This window comes from Zeus faber, assembly GCF_960531495.2.
Source record: "Zeus faber genome assembly, chromosome: 2".
Taxonomy (NCBI): Eukaryota; Metazoa; Chordata; class Actinopteri; order Zeiformes; family Zeidae; genus Zeus; species Zeus faber.
The window spans coordinates 51,145,057-51,168,857 of NC_137189.1; the positions used below are offsets into that span (position 1 = coordinate 51,145,057).

General features: G+C 44.6%; 1 protein-coding gene across 1 annotated transcript; it reads right to left on the reverse strand.

The window, feature by feature from the left end:
* Positions 1–7,548: 7,548 nt before the first annotated feature.
* LOC307247850 (protein NLRC3-like) lies at positions 7,549–17,176 on the reverse strand (the record flags this gene model as incomplete). The annotated part of the gene is made up of 9 exons (XM_080023969.1): positions 7,549–8,090; positions 8,339–8,385; positions 8,604–8,777; positions 9,747–9,920; positions 12,132–12,305; positions 12,432–14,211; positions 15,459–15,678; positions 16,909–16,975; positions 17,088–17,176. The coding sequence occupies 9 exons, from the start codon at positions 17,174–17,176 to the stop codon at positions 7,549–7,551; spliced, it is 3,267 nt and encodes a 1,088-aa protein (XP_079880095.1).
* Positions 17,177–23,801: the final 6,625 nt, after the last annotated feature.

Sequence of the window (23,801 nt, forward strand, 5' to 3'; positions counted from 1 at the left end):
GGATTGTGCTGAGTGAGGGGATCAGCTTCCTCCCAAAACCAAACATCCTTCTCTGATTGTGCGGAGGGAACCAGTAAAACTGGAACAATCGCTTCCACCGCAAAAAAACTGTCAAATTAAAAGGCTTCATCAGCTGCTCCATCCAAAAAAGAAGAGAATTTCTCAGGATGTGGAACAATCTTAGATAGACAGATAGATAGATAGATAGATAGATAGATAGATGGCTGTGGAGGCTCTTGCTCGACCACAGCAGCTGGAACAGTCCGTTGTTGGGGTGATGAGGATCCTTCATGATCCTGCAGCTCTGCTACTACACCTCCTGGTGTATAACTCCTGCAAGGGGGGGAGGGTAGTTCCAGTGGTACGTTCAGCTGAAGGCACCACCCTCTGCAGGGTCCGCCTGTCCTGAGCAGTACAGTTCCAAAGCAGGCAGTGATGTTGCCTGTCAGGATGCTCTCCACCGCTCCACAGTAGAAGACTTGAGGATCCTCACCGAGACCCGGAATTTCCTCAGCTGAGGTGGTAAAGACGCTGTCTCGCCTTCCTCACCAGAGTGTCTGTTTGTAAAGTCCATGTTAGATCTTCTGTGATGTGGACTCCCAGGTACTTGAAGCTGCTCACCCTGTTGACAGAAGTGCCATTTATCACAAACAGCACGTGCATCCTTGGTTGAAATCCCCTCCAAAAGTCAACAATCAGCTCCTTAGTTTTGCTGACGTTCAGGAGGAGGCTGTTGTCCTGGCACCAGAGTGGCAGGTCAGTCACCTCCTCGCGGTAGGCCTTCTCGTCGTTGTCGGTGATCAGGCCACTACGACAACGGTGTCGTCAGCAAACTTGATGATGGTGTTGGAGCTGGACCTGGCCACACAGTCATGTGTGTACAAGGAGTGCAGTAGGGGGGCAACCCTGGGGGGATCCTGTGTTCAAGGGTGAGGGAGCTGGACATGTGCCTCCCCACCCTAACCACCTTGTGGCTGGGCTGAGAGGAAGTCCAGGATCTAGGCACACAGCGGAGTGTTCAGTCCAAGTTCTCGCAGCTTGACAGTCAGTCTGGTGGGGACTATGGTATTGAAAGCTGTACTATAGTCAGTGAACAGCAATGTCACATAGACCCCTTCCGGCCATCTAGGTGTTTGGTCGTGGTGTGCAGTACTGGGGAGACCGTGTCGTCCGTGGATCTGTTCGGCCGGTATGCGAACTGCGGGGGGATGGAGGCGCAGATGTAATCCTTAATCAGCCTCTCAAAGCATTTCATGACCACCGAGGTGAGTGCCACCGAGAGGTAGTCATTTAAGCAGGCAGGACAGGCGATCTTCGGACGGGGATGATGGTGAACCTCTTGAAGCAGGACGGGACCACCCGCTTGGCCATGGAGGCGTTAAATATCCTAGTGAGCATCGGGGCTAGCTGGTTCGCACAGGTCTTCAGTACTCACCCAGATATGCCATCTGGGCCCGCATCTTTCCTGGTGTTCACATGCGTCAGAGCCCTCCTGACGTCGTGTTCGGACACAGAGTGGGTGCTCATCCCCAGTGGTGTAACTCAAATTAGCCGGCGAGCAAGCAGGGTTGTTGACACCCTCAAACCCCACAAAAAAGGAGTTCACTTTGTTGGCTAGGGAGGCGTCCACACTTGTGGCTGAGGAGGACTTGCTGTTGTAGTTTGTTATAGTCCGCAGCCCCTGCCAAAAGATTCTGGTGTCCCATTGCTCCATCTGTAGCTCCACTGTGTCCCTGTAAGTCCGTTTGGCATCCTTGCCCGCCCTCCGCAGTTTGTATCACACTGCTTAGTAATTTTCCACGTTACCATGGATTTATCGACCCGCGGTTTCTGGTTAGGATACATCCTAACTTTCACAGTGGGAACAATGCTGTCCGCTATCATGGCTATGAAACTCATAGGAACTTCCGTAAACTCGCTGACGTCACTGGAACTTGATTGGAACATGTCCCAGTCTACATCAGTAAGAGCGGGTTAGGGTTAGGGTTAGGGTTAGGGTTAGCGTGGCCTCTGATTGGTCCGACCACCGCTCTACGTCCCTCGTCACTACCGTTCCACGTACGATTGCAAGGCTTGTAAACAGAAAGCAACGAGATGGCAGCGTTGTTCGATTTTCCCGAAAGCAGGGAGCGAGACGGTCTTGTATCCGTTCTTGTAAGGTGTGTAACAATGGTCCAAAGTTCTATCTCCCCTGGTGGCACACGTGATGTGTTGGTGGAAATTAGGCAGAACTTTTTCAAGGTTGGCCCTGTTAAAGTCCCGAGTCACCACCACAGCCACGTCAGGATGTTTGTTTTGAAGTCCGCACAACACATCATACAGTTCCGACAGAGCTGTGTCAGTGTCCGCTTGCGGTGGAATCTAAACGGCTGTGATGATGACCGTGCTGAATTCCCGGGGGAGGTAGAATGGACGGCATGAGATGGTCAGCTGTTCCAGGTTTGGTGAGCAGGAGTGGGAGAGAGTCTTGATGTTGTTGGGGTTACACCAGCTGCTGTTGATCATGAGGCAGACGCCTCCACCCTTGGATTTTCCCGACCCTTCCGATTTATCGGCGAGGAACACGGAGAAGGCCTTGACTGGACAAATGGTGTGGTCTGGCAACAGCGGTTTCAGCCATGTCTCTGTCAGGCAGGGGACGCAACAGTGTCTTATATCCCATTGGAATGTAATTCTCGCCTGCCTTGTTCTCTGGGAACTGGACATTGGCAAGAAGGATGCTGGGCAGAGGTAGACGGTAAGGTTACGTGCTCAACCTGTTCAGAATGCCACCTTGTTTACTACGGTGCATCCTCCATCGGCGCACCCGTGGAACAGCGGCTCCATTGATGCTATTGTCTCTGTTGATAATGTTGGCACATAGAATCTCCAGCACCCACTCTGGATCAGTAGATAAAATGTCCCAAAGTTGTTCCTTCAGGGAATTTTTTATATCCAAGAGTGCATCGCTGTCGTAGATGATTGTCGCAGAAGGTTTTGACAGACATGGTGTAGTAAAATTTAAAAAAATACAGAAATGTGCATAATGTGCATAAAGGGGATGGTGGCTCAGGAGGTAGAGCTGGTGGTCTAGTGATCTAAAGGTTGCTGGTTGGATCCCAGGCTCCTCCTGCTAGCATGCTGTAGTGTCCTTGAGCAAGACACTTAACCCCTCATTGCTCCTGATGGCTGCGTCCGTCGGTGTTTGAACAATTGTAAGTCGCTTTGGATAAAAGCGTCTGCTAAATGAAATATAATGTAATGTAATAATCTACACAAAGTGTTCGCGCAGGCTGCGCCAAGTGGTAGGACATTTACAAAATAACATGTATTTATTATTATTGTTATGCAAAGTAAAGTTATTGTTCCGAATGCCGAAAAATAGCCAAAAGTCTGCGTTGGCGTATTTGAAAAACAGTGGTATAACGATGTAGAATTTAACAATGAATGGAATAATCCTCTTTCCAAAATTGAAGAAGATCCAAAAAGCACAAACACCAATAATGAATCTATGTGCATTGATAATGTTGAAAATGTAGGTTTAAGTTGAGAAGATGAAAATATTGATGAAACATGAAGTGATCAACAACAAGATGTAATGTTTCTGAACATGTTTCCATCAGTTGATATTGTACAGGAAGTAGTAGAGCAGCACTTTGATGACATCACCAGCAGAAGGGAACAACCCTGCACCATTACTGGAGATGAAAACAAGGAAGCTGAATGTTTCCCACTTCTTTTGCCAACAACAATGAGATAGTTTCATACGTGTTTTTCGCCAAAGTTTGATTCACACCAATCTACATTTGTATCAGGAAATATTGATAAAACTTTACAAATTCACCCAAAATTGAAGCACATTGGTGTTACATTGAGAACACGGTGACTTTGTGATGTCATGAACCAATGCTGTATAAATCCACGGTTTGTCTCTGAGTGGTCTTAAAAATTTAAAGTTGTAACTCATGCTACATTGCACGGAATTCGGAGAACTGTAATACTTATCTAAGATGACTAAACTAGAACCCCTGTGTAATATTTATTATTATTATTATTATTATTATTATTATTATTTACGTAATTATCTGCCATTTGTTTCCAGATGTGAGTGGTGTGATTGATTAAACCATTGCCAGTGTAAGCTCCTGTGAGGATGGGGCGGATCCGTGGCGGGCAGTGAAGCTCCTGCCCCTGGCATTGCGTCTCCTTCTCCTCCGTCTCCAGGGAGGACCTGATCTGACCTGATCTGACCTGGCCCTGCCGCGGATTTGGAAGCGGAAGAGTCCCAACTGGGATCTTCCCCGGTCCCAGTGGTCTCCTCCACAGAGGATTTTCCACAAGAACAGTCGCGGACGGTACCCTACGCGTGGCCTTTGAGGGGGTAGTTAAAATTGATGGGTAGTTGGTGCACCCAGGCACCGCACTCAACTCACTCACTCACCCGAATTTCTCAGTGATTAAGGACAGGTTATAGTGAGTGAGCCGTGACACTCAGTCAGGTGAGAAAAAGCTGGGAAATGCTTTTGCAGGCGGTTCACCAAAACCCAATGGCCGGTCACCTCGGACATTATAAAACACTGCAGCAGATGCTTCTATTGGCCGGGTATTTGGGCAGATAAATGATACACCGCATGTCCCGAGTGCCAATCACTCAACCCTTGCGACGCCAAACATGCCGTTGAAGCCCCGACCTCTACTCGAGTCACCGTTCAAAAGACTCTGTATGGACCTCATCGGGCCGTGAGAAACCGCAGTGCTCATGAGTATTGTTTTGTATTGGTCCTAGTGGATTATGCAGCCCAGTACCCCAAGGCAGTGCCCCTGCCCGGTGATACGGCAAAAGATAGTTGTGCCGCCAACAAATTGTGCCGCCAACACACTGTCACATCCACAGTGGGAGCATAAAACTCACTCAAATAAGCAGTAGATCATCAAAGCGCTTTATTTCCTAGGTTCATTCTCTTTATTTACAAATCACTGCTTTGGACCGGTCAGACGTACACCATGTGTCAGGGAGCGTCTGGAATTATAAAGTAGAATCCAAATGCAGATAATGAAACATTGACAGAGGAAATGCACAGAAGAGACGACGACACTTCAAGTTAATTTTAGTGTCAAGAAAAGTTGAATCAAAGCACAGTCAGTTTGTGAGAAAATATTACAAAACAAGAAGTAAACAGTGTTCCAAACACAGCAGACCAATGACACATACAAAAGTGTTTTACATCCTGTAAATACTCCCTGATTTAATATTATGATGTATTTATACATGCTCTATCCTTATTTTCTAGAATTTTAAGAGCCTAGATTTACGGTTTTAACACTAGAATTTTTGTAAAGTAAAGTGTAAAGTGTGAGTGTGAGAAAAGTGTGCCGTCCTGCTCCGGTGACACGCTCATGTGCCGAATTTCTGCTCTAACCCTTTCTTCCGAGGCTCCGGGATGCTTTCAAATCTTCCAACATTGTATTTGTATGTATGTGGTTTTCATATTGAAACTGGGCTTAAAACTCAGTAAATAAGTTATAAGTTGCATTACTAATGTTAACCTTGGATGTCACCATATTCACTATCAATAGATCTTTAAATAAGTTCATCTTAACTGAAACTCTCATTCATGGAAGACAGTAAATGTCCAGTTGAGCAATCTACTCGCTGTTGTAGAGGAAAATTACAGCTCTGCCATTTTCACTGACATGTTTTGTGACACAGTTCATGTGATGGCCACCGGGGGGAGGATCCGACCGGATGTGATTCGGGGGCGTATTCACAAAGCAACTGAGCGGCTCTTGCAGACAGGGATCAGGAGTGGCTGTACACCTGTTGCTCAGAGCAATTAATGAGCACAGCTTAAATCACCATCCCCACACACATGGGAGGGAGCCTTTGTCATGACAACGTTCAGTCCGCCCCTGGCTTGTTTGAAACGACTCGGGGGTCACTCCGGAAAAAGAGTCGTGTGTTCGTGACTCGTAAGCGCAGCCCGACACACGGGCTGAACGGAGACTGAATCTCAATTTGTGAACAAAAAGAACCAAGAGCTTTGAGTCGCACATGCACATCAAGCAGAGCTAATGAGTCCTGAATCCATTTGCGAACTACAGGAAAGAATTCATCTTCTATGAGGATGGATTCAGTTAATGTGAAAAAATGGCCTAGTCATTTGGCACAATTCCTATTGAATGTGACCGATTTACTCTTTGCATTCCACCGAAATAAATACATTTTACAGATTTAAATGATTCTCAGAGCCGAACCGACTCTTCTGTGTCCCGAAGCATCACGTCGGCCATCTTGTTTCTTTATTTGTTTCCAGGCGTGATACAGAGAAAACAACAGCATGCGTTTGGAGTCCGACGCCCGACTTCCACTTTGCTCTGCACAGATGAACAATAGAACCATATATTCTAGACATTTATTGTTTTTTCTTTTACCGTATTTTATTAATTCCCACTGGTAGAAATTTACTCGTACTTTCAGATATTTAGTCAAGGCAGAATCACAGTGGTACACTGTATACCATACACACCGTGTTTAAATCTTTTAAATGACTGTGGAACCGTGAGTCACTCTGTCTAAAGAGTAATTGGTTGTTGGACTTGGTAGCGGCAGTGACACACAGGCTGAACCCAGACTCCAATCTTCATTCGCCAACAAAAAGATCCGTAGGTCCTGAGTCAGGATGTGTCAGCAGCACAGCTGTCCTGCGGTACAGTCCTTCCTGTTACCAAAGCTGCTTCCTCCCCTGTCTCCTGAGAAGCTTGAGGAGATGGCAGTCAATGGCAACCATACACCCATAATCGCCCCCCATGGAGTATCGGAGGGACACCACTCCATGGTCCTCCGGGCTGTTGTTGACGTGAGGGGGATATTTGAGCCATCTCTGGTGGAATGCCGTGGCAGCATCCATGATACTGCAGTGATCTGATTCATGGAGCCCGGTAAATGATGGCAACCTCTTATTTTATGTCCCAAGGTCCATCGGTCCATTGGTAGTAGAGGCGTTGTGTATTTCCTGGTTGGAGATGGTGTATTTCCTGCACAGTCAAAGTGCTAAGCAGGTAATGGTGGACTCAATCGGCAACAGCTACTTTTAATGAGGAAATCGGTCGGAAAAAGTTGTTGTGGAAAATACCGTTGGACGGTCAAAGGGAAGGAGGCGATGCCTCGTGAAGAGGAGAGACCTTCCGACTGACCCTCACCAGTGTATCCCCTGGTCCTGGAAAAGTCCTAAGATGTCATGAATTCAGCTTTATAAAGGTAAGGCCTTAAAGCCATTTAGTTGTTTTTTTAACCCAATGTTTAGATTTCTATGTTTCTGATGTTTAATTGATGATGACCTCATACTTTAGAAATAAATACATTAGAGATGGGGCAACTGGTTGCTCCAAATCATCTCTTCAAGAACCAACAGGTGATGTCACAGACCCTACATCCATTTTGTTCTACAGTCTGTGGTTTGGACCGGGACAAAGTTGTACAAACAGCAAGAAGAGCTGTGGCATTCTCTAGAGAGTTGAAATAACAGTACTGGGCAGAAGACTGGACAAAAGAGTTTGGAAGAGCAGATACTACACCTCCTCCACCTGACACACAGACATCGAGGAACCAGACAATACCAACCTAAATGCAGGGTGGAGTGGTTCAGTGAATGTGGTGTGGAAGGTGTGGAGGTGTCTCCGTGTGTCAGAAGAAGCTGAGTAGAAGGATAGAGTTCCAGCAGACCAGTCCACATACACTCCTGTTCTGTGAGGACCAGAGGACAAAGGGACATCTATGATTGTTCCACTCTTATTGTACAAGGCAGAGCAATAATTATCAGAACAATACAGACACCAGGACTTGTCATTCAATCCAAGACCACAGTCAGCATCTCCTTTCCTGTTGATTCCTCTGTAAGTCACTCCTATAGAAACTCCTCCTTCCCATTCCACCTCCCAGTAGCAGCGTCCAGTCAGAGCTTCTCTACACAACGCCTGTTCCCAGGCGTCAAATCTCTCTGGGTGATCAGGGCGTAGCTGCTCCTCTTCAACCTTCGTCACCTTCCTGTCGTTGTCAGACAGACAGAGTTGTCTGTATGCTGTGTTTGGGTCCAGTGTGAGTTGAACAGCATCTGGTGGAGAACAAGACATGATACAGCAACAGTTTATAATCTAACATCTCTGTGTGGTTCATATATTTTGGATTGATCAACAGACAGATTGTCCATGTATCAGCAGTGTGATGAAGACACATGATGTCCACCCTCATCTTCATTCTCAGTAGGATGTGAATGGATGGACGTCCCGTACTGCTGTGTGGACGGACTTTCCATCTAAATAGTTGATCAATAGTAATGAATCAAACTAAACAGACACTTACACTTCCTCAGCCCTGGTTTCAGCCTCCACGCTCCACCGTGCTCCACCCTGGGAAGAACACAGTCAGAGCAGAACGTTCTCTGAGATCAGGGAAACACGGACATTAAGAAGCTCCCGTATCCACGGTTTCCCATCATGCATCGGTCATATGTGCTGTCTAACAACAAAGCACGTTCCCCAGCATCCCAGTATGATTGACCACATGGTTGTAGAGCGTCCTCCTTGTAGAAGAGCTTGTCAGGGAGTGTCAGCTGGTCTCTCCATACCTGAGAGTGTCCAGTCTCCAGCGTGGCTCCTCCAGGCCAGCAGAGAGCAGCCTCACTCCTGCCTCTCCTGGGTGGTTGTAGCTCAGGTCCAGCTCTCTCAGATGGGACGGGTTGGAGCTCAGAGCTGAGGCCAGAGAAGCCACGCCCTCCTGTGTGAGCAGACAGCCTGACAAGCTGCAAACAAGATGGAGCACCAGGTGTCAACACCAGGTTACTATGGCAACAGACACTGATACATAATACAATGAGATGGGATATTGATTTGAAATGATTTTACAACTAGTATGCCAGCGGCGTGGTAGCGGGATGTGAACACATGCAGGGAGGAGTTGTCCCCCTTACAACGCTCATAATTAACAGACAGACGTCAATATTCGGAAATAACTGACCACTGATCACCAGTCAGTCAATATTCCATACAGCCGTGTAATTATACAAGTCAAGTAGTTTTATGGGAGATTTAAAAATGTAAGCAGACACACACACAGGTACTCCTTCCTTAACGACCTGTTTAACAAGCGTTTAGACTTAGGACCAGCTCTCTGACCAGTATGTATGTACAATACCAAGCATCTCATCGCCCTTTATATACTACAGTATATACACTATATATACACACTATCTATACTCAATACACTATATACACTTTATACACTATACACACTATATATACTCAATACACTATACAGTATTCACTATATACACTATATATTATATTTACTATCCACACTATATATACACTATATATTCTGTGTACCTCCCATCTCATCACCGTTATCAGTCTCAGTCTCGTTCACACAGTCTTAGTATTCACTTCACTAGCGTTCTCAATTGCCACGCCCTCTTACCGTGAAATAACACTATACTGTATATACTGTATATACTATATACACTATAAACACTATTTATACCAGCCACGCCCCCTTACTGTAAGATAACACAGGTCCTGGCTTATCGACCAATTGACTTAACGACCTGGTCCTAGGAACGGAACTCTGTCCTTAAGTGAGGAATACCTACAGTATATGGTTCACATGTTCCAAAAAAAGTTAACATAATGTCAGAAGAACTTTCATGTAAATGCATCATTAATTGATGTACATCCATGATCCCAGTTGGTTCCAGATGTTGAGTAACACTGACCTGAGTATTTCCAGAACACAGTGTGGACTCCCCAGTGCAGCAGAGAGCAGCTTCACTCCTGAATCCTGCAGATCATTGGTGCTCAGGTCCAGCTCCCTCAGACCAGAGGAGTTGGAGCCGAGAACTGAGGCCAGAGCTTCACAGCTTCTCTCTGACAGATGACAGCCACTCAGCCTGCACACACACACACACACACACACACACACACACACACGTTAGGATATTCAATAGAATGTGGAATCTAAGGAATCTAAATAGAATGTGTTGTTTTTACTTGTTCCATAAAAAACATACTTTTAAGTTCAGTTAAGATAGATTGTACATAAGTCATATTTAACAAAATTAATAATAATAATACATCTACAGAGACATGATTGTGAGAATGGACTCATGGTTCCATGATTTGGCTTCAGGGCACCTGGATTATGCAGCATCACATTATACTTCCTTTTATGAGTCCTATCGTAGAAGTCAAAAATAGATTATGTTCTAACTTACACTTAATTTATTTAATTTAAGAGTAACAAAGCAACGATCAGTCAGATGAAAGTATATTAGGAATGTGTATGCGTATACTCGTGCTGCTGTGAGGTAGCTCCCTCTGCAGGCTGCTGGAGGAACTAAGGAACACACCTGAACTCGTTTCAGTTCAGGTGTGGCTGCACTGGGAGCAGTGAGCACCCACACATACAGATACTCAGAGATCCTTGGTTTGAATTATAGACTTACTTTATTGAATTATCTTGGCTGTGGAATAAAAACAATGATTTCTTTTATTTTTAAACAACCCTAGACACTTAGTTTATTGGACTTCTATTCGGGTTACAATGAACACGGTGCGTCAAGACAAATCCAATGGAAGCTAATAATGTTTTGAATACATAAAGCCATTGAATTGTATATATTGAATTTAAGCTACATGTATACAATATTTGAGAAAATTCAGGATACTGGAATTACAGTCGTCAAATTCATATCAGAAAAATTTGAATGCAGTATCCGGCTTACCAAGGATAGCCAGGTAGAAGCACTTGAGCCCGAATGCATTCAAACCGCTTCCTGGCCAATCACAGCGCGGCCTGTCAGTCACCTATTACCCCCATTTGTTTATCCCGGATCGGACCTCTCCCCGATTGGTTCTGCACATGTGCAGTCTGTCACAACGACAATGAAGTCGCATGCAACCGGCAACACGTACCACGCATGTAAATGAATTCAAAACAAATCAATTCAGTGACTGAAGAGGGCAAGACAGTGACTGAGAAAGTGTCCCCACTACTCACGGCTACGTCTCTGGGCTTTTTTTGTTTCATTCAATTACAAACCAGAGGAGAACAATGAAAACGCAGTTTTTGTTTTCTTTGTTTGGAAAAAAAAGATGGTTCTGATGTGAGTTGCAGACCACGTCCTCCGCTGCAGAGCCAGATGCTCAGCGTAATGGTACGGTCCACTTTAGGGGTGTCTGAAATCGTATTTCAAGATTTTTCCCAGGCATGAATATGGGAAATATATTGTAATGTTTACAGTTACAGGTAGGATGGATAGATAAATGTTTTGACCCCCTGACCTATTGTTTTACCTCCTTTGGGACGGTCCAAGTGTAGACAGGACCCCGCCCCCGCCAATCCCCCAGATAATTTGAACTACGGTTTTATGCCAATTTCACGTCCTTTCCAATATATTCTCTTGGATCTTAATTCCATGTCTATCTTCCTCACGCTGCACTTATTGCTCTATAAGCTTTCCTGGAAGGAAGATCCCTCTTTCACGTCCCTTCTCAGGTTCCTTTATGTTTCTGTCTGGGTTTCTGGGATTTTCCTTTCAATGTGAGGGTGTAAAGGTCTGAGACTGTAACTGTGATGGTAGTTGTGACTCTTTGGAACACTGTTCACTTACATCGTTTGGAAAAAAGCTGTGGTTCAACTGTACTAAATAGTACATAGATAAAAAGTCAGAACATACAAATAATGATTCCCAAAATATGATTATATTCATTAATGTTATAATTTAGAATAATTATTTTTAATAAAGTTATGTTACCTATTGATTGTGATGTAAGCAGTGACACCAGTCTTGAGTGAAGGTAATTGGGCCCTGGATCAGGGGTGACCTGTTGCTCATCAGAGCAATCACACATATGGGCACGCATTGGTCACCCATCCCCACACACACACATGGGAAGAGGAGTGTTTGTCCTTAGCATCCTTGCATGTGTTGGGATGACCAGGAAAAACCACTTTGGTGGCGTGTGGTAGGAGAACTGCCACAACTATATTTAATGTGTTTAATATTTGGTGTATATCGACCTTGTTATTTACAATTAACATGTATACAAATCTCAATATGATTAAAATATCCATTAGGTTAAGGTTGAGTAACACTGACCTGAGTATTTCCAGAACACAGGGTGGACTCCACAGTCCAGCAGAGAGCAGCTTCACTCCTGAATCCTGCAGATCATTGGTGCTCAGGTCCAGCTCCCTCAGACGAGAGGAGTTGGAGCCGAGAACTGAGGCCAGACCTTCACAGCTTCCCTCTGACAGATTACAGCCTCTCAGCCTGCACATCAACATGCACACAGATGAATACATAGTTTGAAATACACAGATGTTAACTTCAAATATCTTATCACATGGCAGACAGCTTACAGATAATATATGTACTGTATGTTATCTGTGCACCTACAGAGATGTTTTGGAGGCTTTGACCACGGGCAGCAGCCTCAGAAGAGCCTCCTCTGAAGCAGAGTATTTCTTCAGGTCAAACACCTCCAGCTCCTCTTCTGATGACAGTAAGATGAAGACCAGAGCTGACCAATGAGCAGGGGAGAGGTTCACTCGATATAAAGCTCCTGATCTCAGGTGTTGTTGGATCTCCTCCACTAGAGAATGTTCATTCATCTCATTCAGACAGTGGAACAGGTTGATGCTTCTTTCCGGAGAGAGATTCTCACTGAACTTCTTCTTGATGTAACGCACTGTTTCCTGATTGGTCACTGAGCTACTTTCTGTCTGTTCCAGCAGGCCTCGTAGCAGCAGCTGATTGGTCTCCAGTGAAAGGCCCAATAGGAAGCGAAGGAACAAGTCCAGGTGTCCATTGACACTCTGCAAGGCCTTGTCCACAGCACTCTGGTGGAGGGATTGGACCTTAGATTTGGATGTTGGTTGTGGTTCTGACAGCAGATTGACACCGGTGCTGGTCAATGTCATAAAGACATAAACCGCAGCCAGAAACTCCTGGAGGCTCAGATGGACAAAGCAGAAGACCTTGTCCTGGTAAAGCCCACACTCCTCTTTAAAGATCTGGGTGAAGACTCCTGAGTACACTGAGGCTGCTCTGACATCAATGCCACACTCTGCCAGGTCTGCTTCATAGAAGATCAGGTTTCCTTTCTCCAGCTGCTCAAAGGACAGTTTTCCCAGGGACAGAATGATCTTCTTGCTCTCTGTATTCCAGCGTGGATCTGTCTCAGATCCTCCACGATACTTGACGTTCCCCTGTATGGACTGAACCAGCAGGAAGTGGATGTACATCTCAGTCAGGGTCTTGGGCATCTCTCCTCTCTGGGCTGTTGTCAGGACGTGATCCAGAACTGTAGCAGTGATCCAACAGAAGACTGGGATGTGACACATGATGTGGAGGCTGCGTGATGCCTTGATGTTTGAGATGATGGTGTCAGCCTGCTCCTCCTCTCTGAATCTCTTCCTGAAGTATTCCTCCTTCTGTGGGTCGCTGAAGCCCCTCACCTCTGTCACCATGTCCACACACTCAGGAGGGATCTGATTGGCCGCTGCAGGTCGTGTGGTTATCCAGAGGCGAGCGGAGGGAAGCAGGTTGCCCCGGATGAGGTTTGTCAGCAGAACGTCCACTGAGGTGGAGGCTGTGACATCAGTCCACATCTCATTGTTCTGGAAGTCCAGAGGAAGTCGACACTCATCCAGACCGTCCAGGATGAACACAACTTGGAAGTTATCGTAGCTGCAGATTCCTGATTCTTTGGTTTCACTAAAGAAGTGATGAACAAGTTCCACCAAACTGAACTGTTTCCCTTTCAGTAAGTTCAGCTCTCTGAAGGTGAATGGGAAGGTGAAGTGTATGTCCTGGTTGACGTTGTCTTCAGCCCAGTCCAGAGTGAACTTGTGTGTTAACACTGTTTTACCAATGCCGGCCACGCCCGTTGTCATCAGTGTTCTGATTGGTTGATCTTGACCAGGTAAGGGTTTAAAGATGTCTTGACATTTGATGACTGTTTCTTCTGTCACTGTTTTCCTGGAAGCTGCTTCAATCAGTCTGACCTCATGTTCCTGGTTGACCTCCTCAGCCCCTCCCTCTGTGATGTAGAGCTCTGTGTACATCTGCTTCAGAAGTGTTGCTTGTCCTGCTTTAGCGATTCCCTCAAACAAACACTGGAACTTCTCCTTCAGATGAGACTTCAGTTGACGTTGGTAGACAGGAGCAAGAATTACTGAATAAACAAACAACAGAGAACATCAATAAGTAGATGTTATCATTTAAACATGTCCTGTAGACAATTTATAGACAAAGTCATGACAATATAAAAATTAATTATGATCGTAATTAGGCAGATATGCAACCACCAGCCATACCTGAGCATGTGATGGGCTTCATTTTACAACGTCATGGACAGTGGTGCTTAAATGCTATTAGGCCTAATCAACTCACAGCAGCAAAGGAATAACAAAACCACTTTGCTTTTCTTCATTCAATGAAACAAACTATCTTTAATTCTAATAATTCAAACTTTTATGGACAGCAATGTTTTCACCAGAAGGGATTATTTTTTTCAAAGGCAAACTGTTCATTACACATGGGAGCGTGGCCTTTAAATGGGAAGATGTGAGACCTCGGAGTGAAAACCTACCACAGAGGAAATATAATAAATAACTGGTTCAAAAATAACAATCAAATAATATACATCCTTATAAACTACACGTATATGGATATTTCTAAAATGGTATTTTCTCTGGTTTGGCCCCTGGTCCACATGAAAAACAGCCTTTTAGGACACTGGAAGCTAAGCTTCTGGAAAAGGAGACCTTTCACAACTGTGCTTCCTGTGTGTTGATGTGAACAGAGCTTCTTGAAAGCGTTGACTTCAACTTGCTTGTGTCCGTTGTGTTTTTCGCCGTGTCTTATTCAAAGTTGAAAAGTCTCTACAACTTTAGGAACGGCGTCCGTACAGTGTTGTGTCTGAATATTAGGAAGAAGCTCAACAGGCTGAGGCCAACGAACTCTGTGATGTCGTCCCGCCAAGCAACACTGCAGAAAAAAACTTGCTGGTAGCCAAAAGGAATTGCCGACGGCTGTCCTACACTGTCTCCTAACTTCTATAGTGTCTCTCTCCTAGCTCCCAGATGGTCTCCTAGCTCCTTTCTCTGGGCTTTCTAGGTGTAGAGAGCTGCTTGAGGAAAGTAACAAAGCAGGGATCCAGAGCGGAATGTTCCATTAAATCTGTGAATCACAGTGTCTTACTGCTCTGCAGAGAGTGAGACAGATCCTCCTGCTCCATCTTCTCCTATAGTGTCCCCTAAACTCTCTCCTAGCTTCTAGATGGCCTCCTAGCTCCTATAGTGTCCCCTTAACTCTCTCCTAGCTCCTGGATGGCGTCCTAGATCCTAGATGGTCTCCTAGCTCCTAGATGGTCTCCTAGCTCCTAGATGGTCTCCTAGCTCCTAGATGGTAGTCTCTTACTGCTCTGCAGAGAGTCCGCCAGGTCCTCCTGCTTCATCCTCCTCAGGAAGTGCAGTGTGATGTTCACCACTCCCTCTCTGGCGCTCCTCCTCTGCTCCTCTTCCTCATCGTCCTCTTCCTCCCTCTGCCTCTCTGGGCATCGTGGCTCATCTGGACTCAGAACCTTCCGGAGCCTCTTCAGCTCCTCCTTCACAAAGGTGACCATGTTGTCCTCCAGCAGCTGGAACAGAAGAACATCAGTGAGAACTTTACTGTCCTGGATTCACATCCCACTGGTGTGAAGAGGAAGCATGGAGACCATCAGCACCGCAACACATGCTGCTTCATGGCATTTGGAGCTTGTTGGACATTTACACACCAGGAATAAGGAGTCCAGGTCTGTTTGATGCTGCTGTCCAGACTGAGCACTGGTGACCTCTGACCTCTGACCTCTGTGGAGAACACACACACACACACACACACAATCCCTGGCTGTTTTGGTCCTTGCCTTTCCTCCACATTCCGCTGCGGTTCACAATAAACGTAGCTGTTTCCTGAGTTGCGCTCCCATCAATGAAAACAAGCTGGTATTATACAATCATCAATCATCAATCAATTTCAAGCTTAGAGGGGTCACTCGTTCACAACCATTCCCACCTTTTTATTTTAGACATTTGGATTGTTCCACACAAATATCTTTATATATATATAGAAGGAATTTTAACATTTTAACAAATGGAAATTGGCCATAATAAATACAATACATAAATTAATACAACTATGAATAAAAGTCATGGTAGACAAACTACTGACTTAAACTAAATATCCCACAATGCATCAGGACAGGTTGGCCTGTTTTCAGTAGCCGATATCAATATCCAACATATTTTAAAGTGTTGTTCGTTTAAAGTTGAAGTAGTCATTTCTTTATTGTCTACCTATCTCCACGGTTATACGCAATATTTCCAAGAGTGCAAAAAATAAAGCCAACTTCCGTTTGTTGGTGCCCTGCCTACATAACTTCCACGCAGGCGGCCGCTTGGAAGCCCAGGCTGCCGATCAAGCACGGCTGCCGCAAACACTGACGGCCGTTGGCAAAATCTCCCGATTCTCCCGACAGCCGGTCCGACGCTGGTTCTGAGCAATTCGTTTCCTGACTGACTTGTTCCCTCTGCTCAGTAGAGTCTGACAAAAACGATCTCCTCTTCTTTGACTGTTTCAAACTCCTACCGCTTCTCCCTGGAGGGGCGGCCATCTTTGAAGCCCATAGGATGATCCATTGACCAGTCACTCTTCATGGAGACACAGCTGGGGTCAGGACGGTCTGCTCTCTGCTGATGGAATCTACCAGATCAACAACAAGCACCATCTGGACGTTAGGATTTGAGGATGTTTGGCTGTTTTATTTGATAAATCCTCACCTCTGCTCCGTACACTGATCTTCATCTTTAAAATCGAAAGGTGGAATCACAGAGCGGTCACTCTTGAAGGAGACCCCACTGGGGGCAGGACCCTCTGGACTCTCCTGCTGCTCTGGGCTTCAACACAACACACACAGAGCTTTTCCTTAGACTCATGAAGGTGTAGTGACATCACTGCTGAGCTCTGAGATGGACAACAGTCCCAGACGCTCAGAGATCCTCATCTTACCTCTTAGCTTCGCTCGGGCCGCCATGTTCCCCAGACAGAGTTGTTTTAGAGGTGGGACGCCCCTCCTCTCGCTCCTCACACACATTCATGGTAGACTGCAGACCTTGACATAAACACACCGACATACTGTCCTAGCTGCTGACAACGTGATGTTCCACATGTGTTTACATCTTGTTTTTTACCTGCTGTTTCCAGTTGGAGGTGGCAGGGGGCTGCTGGCGTCCTCCCTTCACTGTGAGCAGGAAGCAGAATGAACTCACTCACTCACTGCGTTTGTTTCCAACAGGCTTGTTGACTTAACAGTGTGATAAAGACACGCCCAGTATCATGAAGTGCACTTTGAACCTCATGTCCTGCTCTGGCAGAGACCGTGGTGCTTTCCGACTCTGCGTTCTGGTCAACTGTCTGGACGTGGTCTTTAACGCTCCCAGTTCTGCTCCAAACTCAAGTTCACATGAAGGGAAGAGCTCCTTAAATACCAGGACACTCTGTACAAATGACTGAGGACACATCAGTTGGTGGTTGACACAGGTTTCCCAGCATCAACCACCGGACAGTGTTTGAAGGTGAAACTCTCCATGAACACGTGTCGGTTTCTCCCCGACTTGACGTGGAGACATTTCCTGCTCTTCCACAGTTTGAAGGGTTAATCTGGGCAGATGAAAGTAGAAGGAACATGACGTCATCCAAACATCTTCTCTTCTGGAAAAACATCACATCGACAGGAGCAACATGTTCACAGTCCAACTGCTGTGTTTTGAACAGTGTTTCACCGTCTTCCGTCTCCGTCTCCAGACCACGGGATTGGGACAGATTAGCAGACTCATTCCAGCTGCTGTTTAAACATCTTCATCTTTCAACCTCATCAGCCCAACAGGTAAATATCTGCTGCGGCAGAGCAGACGGTGAATAAAACACCGGAAAAGGTTGAATACGTGACCTTGGAAACACTGTGCGTGTCCTCATAGAGTCTCTAAGTGGAAAGTAAAAAGAAAGTGAAAGGAATAATGTTCAGTGTGAACAGGAAACACTGAACAGAGAATAAAGTCTGTTTCCCAATAACTTCTGTCTACGGGATGTAAAAAGTACAACTCTGACTATGATTCTTCATTTAGGCCTCAAATCTCCAAACGGAAAGGACTGGGGTGAGAGGTTGGCCACTTTTTCTGAGAGTCGCTCCTGAACGAGTCACTCAGTGAAAAGAGTCGTTCGCTTTGACGATGGCCGAGCGTCAGAGGAATCGTCGGTTCCGAGTTGTGAGTGTAATTCCCAGGGGAAGGGTTGGATGACGTCCAAAAGTTCAAATGCTCAAAGGGTTTCATTTGTCAAGTGCACAGTACAACACAAGGTCATTCGGTACAATGAAATTCTTGGGGCTTGACAGGCAACAACTGCGTCGTGGCTTAAAAATTAAGTCACTGGAATGTACAACTGTTTCTTCTTTCTTTCTTTCTCTGTTTCTTCTTTCTTTCTTTCTCTGTTTCTTCTCTCTGGAATGTCAGGACGGAATTCAACAGGTAAACAAGTCCCGTTCGGTCTGACTCGTGTTCTGTCGCCTGACGCCGACTCCTCCATCATTTGGAGGATTTGTTCGTAAAGAACGGATCGTTAACGAATCTTTCATCACTAAGTGCACAATGATCCGCAAAACAAGTCTACGATTGAAAATTCAAAAGAAAATACAATTATGATTGCAAAAAAAAATACTTTATAAAAAAATAATAATAGGAATGGCTACTTTGGGGAGGCGCCGGGTTTTATATATTTATACAGTGGTACCTTGACTTAGGAGTTGAATTGGTTCCGTGACAGAGCTCGTAATTCAATCTGCTCGTACAGCAAATCAATGTTCCCATTGAAAGGAATTGAAACGAATTGAAATGAATTGAAATGAATTGAAACGAATTGAAATGAATTGAAATGAATTGAAACGAATTGAAATGAATTGAAATGAATTGAAACGAATTGAAATGAATTGAAACGAATTGAAATGAATTGAAATGAATTGAAACGAATTGAAATGAATTGAAACGAATTGAAATGAATTGAAATGAATTGAAATGAAATGAATTGTTATAAACAACAAATATTGTATAAAAACATAATAAAACATAGTAAAACAAAGTGTAGATCATTTTTGCCTCCTCGCAGATGAAACCCTCCGTCACGCCGTCTCCTGCGAGCTGCTTCTCCGTCAACCACACCCACAGCAGATTCTCCATCTTTTCATGGACGGCGGTCCGCAGCGCCGACACGATTTTAAGCCCTCGGCTGGTGCAGCGGCCTTTAACGTCTCCTTCTGCTTCAGGACGCTTCATACTGTAGAAGTACTACGCTCGTACTGCCTCGCCCATTCCCTCACACGCACACCTCGCTCATGTGTTTCTATGATGTCACGCTTTAAGTCAATGACATCATCCGCTTCTTCTTCTTCTCAGAACGTACTTTTTTGGGACCCATGGTTCTGTCGTGTTCGACGTGCGATGCAGCTGGGACTTTAGAGTTTATCGGACGGTTTGAGAATCTACCAAAAAATCAAAAATCTTTATACGTCGACGTAGTGAGTCCTGAGCCGCGCGTCTCGTCCCGCAGACACTTCACCCTGGAAGCCTCCAAAACGTTGTTTCCTCGTCACTGTGTCACCAGCGCACACGCCCTGTGCGACGTCCCTCCTTTGCTGTTTCTCATCCCGAGGGTCGAGTTCCAGACTCCCCGCTGCGTGTGCGCCACATGAACCGTTTTAACTGGTTGCGAAGTTACACCCAGTGTCTTTATACATGTTTTAATTTTGGCTCTGACTGATCAATGAAACTGTATTTCATAATTACCCACAATATGAATGAGAGTAATGTACATAAATAAATTAACGTCATGTATACTGTAGTATACACACATATAGTTTTGCTATCGAGGATTAGTTCAATCTGTAATGTTATAGTCATAGTAGTATAGTTATATGTAGTATGTTATAGTTAATGTATATATATATATATATTTTCACAGTTCAAAAAGAAAAAAGGCTAAATAACTGCACAAAAAGCACAAAACACAAAGGAGAAGCTTCCACGCTCAGGTGAAGTCTCAGGTGAGTCTCATTCTCTGCATCTGAATCTCGCTCCTCATATTTCACATTTTTGCTCACAAATCAATACAAAACATTGACGGAACGACAGCTCGTGACCCGGAAAACTCATATGTTAGTGCGCTCGTAACTCAAGGTACCACTGTATATATATTTTTTCCCCAACTATTTATTGAACCAATCGTCTCTTGCGACATTAAGACAAAAACATAAAACATTAAGGCATCAAGATAACAAGACACTATACATTCAACATGGTAACAACTGGGAAATATGATAATATTAAAAGAAGCACATGTAAAAAATACAGTAATAGTGATGAAATGAAATAAATCAAAATGATAATAATCGAAATTAACAATTGAACAGAAAATGGTAGCTGGGGGGGGTATCTCAGGCGGTAGGGCTGGTGGTCTAGTCATCTAAAGGTTGCTGGTTGGATCCCAGGCTCCTCCTGCTAGCATGCTGTAGTGTCCTTGAGCAAGACACTTAACCCCTCATTGCTCCTGATGGCTGCGTCTGTCAGTGTATGAATAATTGTAAGTCGCTTTGGATAAAAGCTTCTGCTAAATGTAATGTAATGTAATAATAATGTAATGAAAATGTCGGCAATAAAATCTAATTTCTTTAAACAATTATTGCTGTCACATTAATTTTATGTGCACATTTCTTATTATTTATAATTAGGTTAGACTGAAAATACTACTTCTTAAATTCAGTCTTAAAAACCTGGGACCTGACACCTGGAAAACCAGTCTCTATGGATGTGAAGTTTCCCCGGTAAAATGAATAAAGTCACATTCCAGCTCCTGCTTTTTGTTTCATAACATAGTCTTAAACCCGCGGCTCTGGGCTTCATTGGACGATCGGTTTGGGAGTCAAAAAAGTCCTCAATATTTTTCCCAGAATCCTCAAGTTTACTGACGTTCATAAAATAAATCTTTAGCCGTCTCCTCTTCAATTTATAAAATTCACATTTGCCGTCGATATCCGCAAATCTTGAGATAAATTGGTTGGTGGGATGAATATTATGCACAGTTTTGTGAAGTACCTCTTTCAATTTGTGGAGGGTAACACATTTCTCTGGGAGAAGCAGTGTTGTTTCCCGCTCAATATTAGAAAAACAGGAGCTCCGCACACATTTTCCACGTGGAGTCATTTTCCTTTTGCCGTCGAAATAATTCCTGATGTGTTTATTTGTACATCTGTGACCTTTGATATTTATTGGATTAACAGAGAAGGAAGGTTCCAATCCCTCAATGTGGAGGTTGATCAGCTGAAGGATTCCACTCTTTATGAACACGGCGACTGCAAATACAGTTATTCACTTCCATCTCCACTTGTTCATTTTAGCCTTTATTCTCCTTTTAGCTCTCATTTGGACATTCGTAATAACCTTCATGGAGGTTCCTGGTAGCCCCGCCCACTTTGCGTTAAGGTCCGCCTACTTGGCGTTAAGGTCCGCCTACTTGGAGTTAAGATCCGCCTACTTGGCGTTAAGATCCGCCTACTTGGAGTTAAGATCCGCCTACTTGGAGTTAAGGTCCGCCTACTTGGCGTGAAGGTCCGCCTACTTGGAGTTAAGGTCCGCCTACTTGGAGTTAAGATCCGCCTTCTTGGCGTGAAGGTCCGCCTACTTGGAGTAAATCTGTCTAGACGAGCCTGGGAAAGTGTAAATGGCCGTGACATGATGGACAATGTTAAGAGGCCAATTCCAGTGGGGAGCAGATAGGAGCTTTATTTATGTCGTATGTAATTGATCGGCCATATTATCAATTCGATGTTTTAAACACATGACCACAACTTCCACACATCCATGTGCCATCTGTCATCAATCTGGTCTTTACAAATAATACAGTCCGGCAACATCAGTCACTGCGGAATCGGCCGAGTCCACTCCAGCCAATGACGTTTGGCGTCGCGATGGTTGACTGATTGGCACTCGGGACTTACTCAGATCTGCCCAAATGCCCGGCCAACTGAAGCAGCCATTATTTATGGTGTCCTAAGCACCTCCCTGGGAGCTGATGGGGGACAGACATCCCCCAAGATAGCATCCCGTGGCACCCCAGGACTCAGCTGGCAGGGTTCCACCCTTTCCTGGACCGGCGAGAGGGGGACCGTGCAGGAAAGAAAAGGGGCGTCCCCACCGCACCGACGATCCTGGTGGAGCCCTGGCCATTCCCCTCCAGGTGGGTACCGCCGAATGCTGCGTAGGTACTGGGCATGGACCCAGGAGACTGCCGGACATTACCCTCTGGGGCGTCGGGACGGCCCGGGGACCTGGCGTACTTACCACTCTGCTGCAGCGACTTACCACTCTGCTGAAGGAACTTACCACTTTGCCGGAGGAACTTACCGCTCTGCCGGAGGAACTTACCGCTCTGCCGGAGGAACTTACCGCTCTGCCGGAGGAACTTACCGCTCTGCCGGAGGAACTTACCGCTCTGCCGGAGGAACTTACCGCTCTGCCGCAGCAACTTACCGCTCTGCCAGAGGAACTTACCGCTCTGCAGCAGGAACTTACCGCTCTGCCGCAGGAGCAGGTAAGGTGCAGACTGAGATTGTGTTTCAAGTCTTTTCTGTGCAACAAGCTTCATGTTCTGCTGGCTGGACACGGGTTGTGATGTGGGACGTTCCCTGAACTGCAGTGTTCTCCATTGTACTTCATCAAACAACAATAAAGATATATTGTTGTATTCACAGATACAATAATGTATATTATAACAATAATATAAAATAAATATATTTATAAAACAGACTTTGACACTTTTAACAAAAGACTGTGACTTTGTGCAAAATCCTGCCTTGTTCAGGTTCTGCTTTTGAATCGATCCATAAATGATAGAGTCTCTGTCCATTCGTGTTTGATGAGTTGTTTCATCATATTTTGCCGTTTTTCAAAGTTGTTTCGTGACTTAGCTGCATTCCACAACATCAAAGTATTTTCCATCTATTTTGAACATAATGAAATTCAATATACAATATGAATATAATATATAATATACATATGTATAGGTCCAGGGCTGTAATGTGTAGGTCTAGTTGACTTTTTTTCACCTTACACTGAAAAACTAATTCATAAATTGTGACTCTCTTTGGAAAGTGAAGCAGCAGCCCCCTCAAGCCGTTGCTAGGAGACAGACTCCATGGAAACAGGGAGACACCCTGCAACGACCGATAAGGCCAGCAGGGGGCGCCAGACGACCGCGATGCAGGGACTCATCACCACAGGAAACTGTTGGTCACTCGAAAATCAACGCAACGTGTCGTTGTGATTTATCTGCATTTTGATATGAAAGGTGATCAGTTTCACTTCCGGGCTGCAGGAATAATAACGATGATAAAAAAAATTGTAATCATAATAATAATAATAATAATAATACAATAATAAAACAATAATAATAATAATAATAATAATTATTATTATTTTTATTATAATTATTATTATTTTATTTTTTTGTAAAGCACCTTTCATAAACGCCATGCAAATAAAAGTCCTTTATACATGAAAACAAGGAATCAAATAATAATAAAATCAAAGAAAACAAGCAAAATGCATTTAATAATTAAAATAATAAAATACATATAAACCAGGTAAGAATAAGTTTATATGGAAAATATACAAAATA